General features: G+C 39.6%; 1 protein-coding gene across 1 annotated transcript; it reads right to left on the reverse strand.

The window, feature by feature from the left end:
- Positions 1-215: 215 nt before the first annotated feature.
- On the reverse strand, positions 216-8,423 carry LOC109872712 (organic solute transporter subunit alpha). Its single transcript, XM_020464017.2, has 8 exons — positions 8,107-8,423; positions 6,011-6,162; positions 5,430-5,503; positions 2,809-2,967; positions 2,455-2,566; positions 2,154-2,300; positions 1,840-1,945; positions 216-1,739 (listed from the first exon to the last, which is right to left on the reverse strand). The coding sequence occupies exons 1-8, from the start codon at positions 8,180-8,182 to the stop codon at positions 1,582-1,584; spliced, it is 984 nt and encodes a 327-aa protein (XP_020319606.1). The 5' UTR covers positions 8,183-8,423; the 3' UTR covers positions 216-1,581.
- Between the last annotated feature and the right edge of the window lie 560 nt (positions 8,424-8,983).

The following is an 8,983-nucleotide window of genomic DNA, read 5'->3' on the forward strand; positions in this document are numbered from 1 at the left end:
CATGAACAATACCGCGCCACTGTTTAGGAATAGCCGATGTTCTTCCAACTGATCTCGTAAGAAGCAGAATGCATTAATCCAAATGTTATTTGGTAAACAGATATCTTGAAGAAAATGTAAGTGCCTGTTTCCCCCAGGCTACTTGCAAATCACTCCAATACCATAAGAGGGCGCGAAATGCATTGTAATCATTTGAACGTAACACACAATCATTTGCATAAAGATGTAATACACTCCATTTATTGATATGAATACAAAATACACATTTTATCCAACTATTTAACCCATTTTGGTTTATAAACGTATTTCCAAAACCCTCACATATCCAACTTCACATAGCCGTGCTAAGAGCTGAGGCAATATGGATGGGACAGATATGTTGTTGGAGGTATATGTCCTAACGTTATATTCAGCATAATACAACTAAACTTTTAAGATAGGCTACAGTAATTCTATGTTATAGGCCTACAGGATTAACCAAAAACTACAACAGCAGAATATAGGACACAATCAAGACAAAAGTCATAAAAATACAACAATAGTAACCAGGTTTCCATCCAACCTTTTTATGCGAGTAATGTACATGTCGGGTAAAAAATGTCATGACAGGCCTGATGGGAAACATAACATTTGTTGGTAAACTTTCCACATTTCAACTAAACATAATATACTAGGCAAGGTAGGATTTTCTAATGTCGGTAAAATTCCTTATGCTAGAAATGTCGGTGGAAACGCTTTTATTCTCAAATATTGATATACTAACCATAATATAGAAGTACATTTGAAGTCACGCGATGACATGCTGTGTGGTCCTACCACTATGACTCGGGAAGGTATGAAGTTAAGTAGGTTACAGATGAAATCATTTAGGATGAACTTCACAGGGTGGAAAAGAAGAAAGGGGATATCAAGTCAGTTGCACAACTGAACGCATTCTACCGAAATGCCCTCCAACCTTGTCTGGTCTGTGTCTCTGTCTGTGGTGAAAGCCTAAAGTGATGAGCTTGATGCTCCGTTCCAATATATATCGGGGGTCTTATTCTGGTGACATGATGATCGATGCTTGACTGCCATTTGACAAATAAAAATAATCTTGTTCTTTTGTCCATAATAATCTCATTTTTTAGGCTATACCCGAACGAGCTGTTGGCTAGAGCGAACGTGCCAATACTAGAGTGGGCACATTCGCTAAATAACACAATATTTTTTTGTGACAAAGTCATCAGTAGAGTTGAAAACGCGATGGAAACCCATTTAACTTGTATTTTTTATTCGGTATATGGGAATTTACCCGCAAAAGTCATTTTTATGTGCACGAGTAGCACTATGTCATCATGCAAATACTTTTATCTACAAGTAATTTTGATGGAAACACATCTCTTGTGGGAAAATTCACATATTTGATTTCTGCATATTTTAGAATATTCAAATAAAAATCTGTGCCAACAGGTTCGAAACATAGCTACTGTAAATTCATATTTGTGAGGTTATATAGTGAGGTTATTAAAGCCTGTTGATACATCTCTTACACACACACACAACCACACACACACACCACTCTCTATTCACTCCACCACAATCTCAGGCAGCAGGCTCCCACTGTGGTGCCTGTGGGCTGATATTGGTGTTCTGGTCGTTGTCAGGGTCGGAGGGCAGTGGGTCATAAGTGCGGCGGTACAATGCCCGGGTGACCAGGGTGATGATGAACATCTCCACAATCATTAGCTGCTGACTCAACACTGCAGACAGACAGATAGACACATACCAGACAGGGTTGGAGGACACAGACGTCATATTGATCAAGTAATGGCTCTCGTTTGGCCCTGTTTTGTCACTTACTGGTGCCACGGGCTCTAGAGGAGAAGGGCGGGGAGCAGGCAATGGTTCCATCCAAGGCCAGGACGTTAATAATGGCCGTCTGCAGCTGACTGAGCACCAGCACCAGCTATGGACACATGACCAGTGGCTTCATGAAGATACATTGAATATTAGGATGTAGGAACAGACACTGCCAGACCCAAATCAGACAAAACATTCCAGAAAGCCAAGGTCAAGGACTAAGTAAATGACAGCAGATTATGTATTCTCATCAATGGCACTTAGAAGAAGGCAGTTCCTTGACTAGCTGGTTGGTGCAGTAAGGTCGGACTCACCTGGTACATGGCATACTTAGGTATGATCCTGACGCTACGCAGTGTGTTGCATGTGTTCATGAACATGATGGCGACAGACCAAAGGGAGATGATGGTGAGAACCCCTATAAATGGGTTGATCCAACTCGCTGTGTTTGTGATCTCAAGCTAAACATTGAGACATGGAGAAAGGTCAAAGAGGGTAGGTTATGCATAGTGGACCTACATGGCATGCCACCAGGCTCGGTTGGAAACGTAAGGTGTAGAGGGTGTGTTTCTTTTTGCTGACAGGATTTTCACAAGAAGGAAGTTTATTACTTACATCAGAAATATCAAAGTTGCCGTTGGTCCACAATATTATGGAGAGGATTGAGAGAAGTGTCTTTAAGATAGCATACTGAAGAGCCCCCAGCTTCAGCAGGAATAACATACGCCTGAATGAAAACAGCCCAGAGTTACTAACATGTTCTTACCACTGTATACATTACCCAACACAAAGGATCATCTGGCCCAAGAGTGACCTGAGCATGTGACATCATGTGACCGGATTTATGTTGAAAGATAAAGTAAATGTGACAATTTTACATGTCTTCATAATAATAATCATCATCATAACCAAACCAGTTTGGCTAAGATAGTGCAGTTTGATGACAGACTCTGGTGTGCCACTGGTTACCGTGTGACCAGAATGCGGGGCAGGCAAGGACAGCAGCAGCAGCATGGTCCTGTACTGATCTTGAAGGTTTTCTTGTAATTGCGCTTCAGAAAGGTCTCGCTACCCCCACTCTCCTCTATCAGCAGAATTAAGACCTTATACACAACCACTGCAAAGTACCTATGGAGAAAAGAAGAGTGTTTACTTGGAAGATACAGTGCCTTCAGAAAGTATTCAAACCCGTATTAATAATGTGTCACTATTTCTGAGGCTATATGATGTATTGTTCAGCAGATTTACTACGTAATATTAACAATAATAAATAAAGCAGAATAAACCAGGTTTTCCTCTAGGATTTTGCCTATGCTTAACTCCATTCCATTTATTCTTTATCCTGAAAAACTTACAAGTACTTAACGATTACAAGCATACACATAACATGATGTAGCCACCACTCTGCTTGCAAATATGGAGAGTGGTACTCAGTGATTTGTTGTATTGGATTTGCCCCAAACATAACACTTTCTATTCAGGACACATGTTTTGCAGTATCACATTAGTGCCTTATTGCAAACAGGATGCGTGTTCTGGAATATTTTTTATTCTGAACAGGCTTCCTTCTTTTCACTTTGTCATTTTGATTAGTATTGTGGAGTCACTACAATCTATTATTTATCTTAATTTCATTTAACCTTTATTTAACTAGGCAATCAGTTAACAACAAATTCTTACAATGTCGTTGATCCATCCTACTATTAAATGTTGTAACTGTTTTAAAGTCACCATTGGCCTCATGGTGAAATCCCTGAGCTGTTTCTGTCACGCCCTGGTCTAAGTATTTTGTGTTTTTCTTCATGTATTGGGTCAGGCCAGGGTGTGGCATGGGGTTTTTGTATTGTGGTGTGTTTTGTCTTGGGGTTTTGGTGTGTATGTATTGGGATTGTAGCTAGTGGGGTTATCTAGCAAAGTCTATGGCTGTCTGGAGTGGTTCTCAATCAGAGGCAGGTGTTTATCGTTGTCTCTGATTGGGAACCATATTTAGGCAGCCATATTCTTTGAGTTTGTCGTGGGTGATTGTCCTTAGTGTCGTTGTTCCTATCTCTTTGTTTATTTACACAAGTATAGGCTGTTTCGGTTTTCGTTACGTTCTTTGTTTTGTGTTTATTCGTGTTTCACGTTGTTCATTAAACATGGATCGCAATCTACACGCTGCATTTTGGTCCGACTATCCTTCACACCTAGAAAACCGTAACAGTTTCCTTCCTCTCCGGCAACTGAGTTAGGCAGTACGCCTGTATCTTTGTAGTGACTAAGTGTATTGATACACCATCCAAAGTGTAATTAATAACTTCACCATGCTAAAAGAGATGTTCAATCTCAATTAACAACCCCACTTTAGCATAGGTCAGTGCCCTGACCATGTCCCCATGGATTGGACACAACAGTATTTGTGAAACAGCATCAATTTAGACTTCTTATTTAGCTACAGCTTCTTTTGAGGTTGAGTGCAAATGAGATCCCAACAATACTTCACTTCGGTCCAGTGAAAAGCCAGCTGCCTAAGTATACCCTGAATGGCTAATATGGACTGAGATCAAGGCTATCTGCAGAAACGTAAATTACTCTTAAAGAGATGCAACCTGAATGTAAAGGATGAAAGGTAATTTGTCATTCATATTAAATGATCCATCATGCTACTTCTGAGGACAGAACATGACTGTGGAGAAACCAAATATTCACATCTGTAGCCTACACATGGACATTTGAAAATGGGCAGAAAGAGATTTAATCAAACATAGCGTGAGCACAGCCAATACTGTCCCTCTAAACAGCCTGTACCACAGACTGGTTGAGGATATATATTTTTTGATCCATTTTGTTTTCAAGCTATAACAACAACAACATGTGGAATAAGTCAAAGGGCTATGTACACACATAACGAGTGTGTGACCAACCTTCAAAACCAGTTAGTCTGCCCATTCAACTTTTGTTTGTGTCCCAAAAAAGGTTTGTGTTTGTTTGTGTCATTTACTGTATTTCTGTGGATGTGGTCTGATCTCTGATCTTTCCCATACACTGACACAGCGTAATGATTAAGAAACGGATTAAACTGTGGTCAAAGAGTGCATTCATTAAAACGCCTCTGCTTTATGTCAGTGCTACTTGCTATAGTTCCCTGTCAGCTCATTATTACAGGAGGAAGAGCACTGCATCTCTATAGTAAAGTATAGTACACATGTGTTTGCCTTTATAGGAGAGTATGTGAAAGAGAGAGAGAGAGAGAGAAAGAGAGCGAGAAAGATAAAGAGAAAGAGAAAAAAGAGAGAGAGAAAACAAGAACAAGAGAGAGAGAGAAAAAGGGAGACAAAAGGGGGAAAGAGAGAGAAAAAGAGAGACAGAAGGGGGGCGGCAGCGTAGCCTAGTGGTTAGAGCATTGGACTAGTAACCGGAAGGTTGCGAGTTCAAACCCCCGAGCTGACAAGGTACAAATCTGTCGTTCTGCCCCTGAACAGGCAGTTAACCCACTGTTCCCAGGCCGTCATTGAAAATAAGAATGTGTTCTTAACTGACTTGCCTGGTTAAATAAAGGTAAAAAAAAAAAAAAAAAAAAAAAAGTACTGTGTGGGTGAGAGGAAACTTACGAATTAGAGGTCATATCTGTAAACATGGTTGCCCTTGGGATCCACATACCAAAACAAGCCATGGTAGCAATGACCTGAAACAGAGACAGAAATGGAAAGGAAAGGGGGATACCTAGTCAGTTGTACAACTGAATGCATTCAACTGAAATGTGTCTTCCACATTTAACCCGACCCCTCTGAATCAGAGAGGTGTGGGGGGCTGCCTTAATCGAATGATATGTTCAGCCATCTATTCACCATCCACACGATTCTAATTCATATAACTACAACAACAAATAGTCATGACCAAAAATATGAACACAGCCATTCTCATTTACATCTTGAAAAAGTTGTCATCAAGGCAAAGAGTGGCTACTTTGAAGAATCTCAAGTATAAAATATATTTAGATTTGTTTAACACTTTTTTGTTACTACATTATTCCATATGTGTTATTTCATAGTTTTTGATATGTTCACTATTATTCTACAATGTAGAAAATTGTAAGAATAAAGAAAAACCCTGGAATGAGTAGGTGTGTCCAAACTTTTGACTGGTACTGTCTATGGTGATGGCTACTGAAAACAGGGAGCTTAGTTCTTACCGGTGCAGCTCCATTTACCCACATAATAGTTGTCTTCTTGGGAGACGGGACTTTTCTATAGATAAACACACACTCCTCCAGGTATAGTAGCAGGGACATTGTAGACATGAGGGTCAGCATGGAGTACAGAGCCACCCCAAAGACATCCAGCTCTAGATAAGGGAGAGAGAGAGTGAGGAGTTCAGACGGTAGAGAGAGAGAGAGGTTGTACAGGTCATTGTGAAATCCATTACTGGACCGTTTATTGTAATCTAAGCCGCAGCCCCTGGCAACAACAACCCCACTTTAGGATAGGTCAGTGCCCTGACCACGTCCCCATGGATTGGACACAACAGTATTTGTGAAACAGCATAAATTTAGACTTCTTATTTAGCTACAGCTTCTTTTGAGGTTGAGTGCAAATGAGATCCCAACAATACTTCACTTCGGTCCAGTGAAAAGCCAGCTGCCTAAGTATACCCTGAATGGCTAATATGGACTGAGATCAAGGCTATCTGCAGAAACGTAAATTACTCTTAAAGAGATGCAACCTGAATGCAAAGGATGAAAGGTAATTTGTCATTCATATTAAATGATCCATCATGCTACTTCTGAGGACAGAACATGACTGTGGAGAAACCAAATATTCACATCTGTAGCCTACACATGGACATTTGAAAATGGGCAGAAAGAGATTTAATCAAACATAGCGTGAGCACAGCCAATACTGTCCCTCTAAACAGCCTGTACCACAGACTGTAGCCTACAATTTGAAGGACATTGTAAGGTTCTGTATTTATTTTTTCTTAGTCAACCTAGTGTTCTGTTTCGTTGTGTTCTTGAACATAGCCCTGTCTTTCATTTTTGTTCATAGAATTTTTTTTTTGTTTTGTTTTTTTTCCCAACTTTATTTAACCAGGTAGGCCAATTGAGAACAAGTTCTCATTTACAACTGCGACCTGGCCAAGATAAAGCAAAGCAGTGCGACAAAAACACAGAGTTACACATGGGATAAACAAACACAGTCAATAACAATAAAAAAATATATATATACAGTGAGTGCAAATGGAGTAAGGCGGTAAGGCAATACATAGGCCATAGTAGCGAAGTAATTACAATTGAGCAAATGAACACTGGAGTGATAGATGTGCAGATGATGATGTGCATTTCACCTGTGTTAGTTCCTCGCCTGGTCTCATCAGTCTTTTCCTAGCTCGTTTGTGAGAACCAGTTATGGCCTTCAGCCCTAGTTTTGATTCACCTGCCTGTTTATGACCATTGCTTGCCTGTGACCACGATTCCTGCCTTTAGCGAAGGCGAAGAAAAAAAACCTGCAGCGCTCTGCGCGTGAATCTACATATTTTTCTCCCTGAGTATTCAGTACAGACATGTTTACTCAGAAGCTGTTTATTGGGCTTGCCTGTGTAATGAAGATGGCTCTGTGATCTGGAAAGTGAATTAATTAATCAATGAAATAATGAATTTACAAATTAATACATATGTTAACTCTCAAGCTACCAACTGGGGTCACTTTGACCCCTGAAGCATATGTTTGAATATACATAGGTGGTTTTATTCAAACCTTAACATTTTTCTTGATTTTGACAATCAACTTATCCTGAACGAATCGAAATAATTATTTAGTGTTTCTGTATCAATATGGGCTTTAAAAAAAAATTGGGAGGCAATTTGAACTTTTCTCTTAATGAACTTTTTGGTAGTAATGTGGATAGTACTTTGGGAAAAAGATGCACATCATTTAAATAACATGTTTGCCTTTTCGTTTGAAAGAACATGCAAATTATTGTAATTTTGCTAAAATAGCGGTCTGTTTATATATTTTTTAAAAGATAATATTAATATTAATTATATGTCTAGTGATGTTTTGATAAGAAAAAAGTTAATAATTTGCGATTGTTGCTTTACCCCAGTTGGTAATTGATACATGTAAAATATGTTGCTAACTTGAGAGTTAAGTTACTGCAGTAAATCAAACATTAAAAACCAGCTCCCGCGTCCCAAAAATGTGTTAAAATAACGTGCTTTAAAAATAACACCGACATCTATAATGAAACACTATTTGCGAACTGATAGATAATGTAATCTGTGTCACTCACGCTTTATGATATCGACAGCCAGCGGAGGTTCTTGTAAACAGGTCGGATGTATAGTGCTGTTGAGGGCTTCTTCCATATCCCCGGTCAGTTGAAGTCGCTAACGTATGGACTCGCAGTTGGTGAAATAATGGATGAAATAACCTATTCGTATCTCTTGCCCACTGACAGCAGTTATAGGAGCTGAGCTGGGAGGAACAGGTAGACTATTGAACCTTCGTCCGCAATTCAATTCTGAGGAATGAAGGTATGAGTAAGATGTTAGCTCAGTGAATACAGCTGGGTCTACTAGTCAACGGGACCACCTCTGGATAGAGAATGGCAGATGCCTTTCATTCAAATCTTAGAACTACTGCACTTACTGAGCAACCTTGCTTATCAGGGATGCCCAATGCCCCGCAGTAGTGTCCTGTACCTCTCAGCGGAATTACTTGTTCATAGATTGTATTTCAATTCACACAGGAGAATGACCTTTGACTGGGGAGTATGTCATCTTGCCAGCAAATATACAGGAATAAAATGAATGAATCCAAGGAAAAAAATAATGTAGTATTGTTCAGGCCACAATCTTAAGAGTTGTGGCTTTATTTAAACAGTATCACCTCTCTCTCTCTCTCTGATATTTAATTTCAGCATTCTGCCAATCCTATTTATGTCTCGCGTAAATGTCTCTAGAATTAATTGCCTTCACTGTTTTTTTCTTGTCATTCTTGTCATCTGATGTGTGTCTCTGTCACTTTTAGCCCCACAGCATCTGTCGCCATGAACAGTAGCCAGAATAAAGACTGTCAGGCAGTGGGATTTAGCTACTAAATATTGATGGATTCGTAAGGGGTCATCACTGAACTGCAAAATTGCATTTGAGCTAAGAAAAACATGA

The sequence above is a fragment of the Oncorhynchus kisutch genome, linkage group LG28, assembly GCF_002021735.2.
Source record: "Oncorhynchus kisutch isolate 150728-3 linkage group LG28, Okis_V2, whole genome shotgun sequence".
Taxonomy (NCBI): domain Eukaryota; kingdom Metazoa; phylum Chordata; class Actinopteri; order Salmoniformes; family Salmonidae; genus Oncorhynchus; species Oncorhynchus kisutch.

Bases quoted from the DNA above. Each gene is read 5' to 3' on its own strand.
- LOC109872712 (XM_020464017.2), bottom strand. From the start codon at position 8,182: ATGGAAGAAGCCCTCAACAGCACTATACATCCGACCTGTTTACAAGAA. The intron at 6,163-8,106 runs GTGAGTGACACA...TCCCTTATCTAG, and splicing joins GGCTGTCGATATCATAAAGC to AGCTGGATGTCTTTGGGGTG. The intron at 2,567-2,808 runs GTAACCAGTGGC...GTTTTCATTCAG, and splicing joins CCCCGCATTCTGGTCACACG to GCGTATGTTATTCCTGCTGA.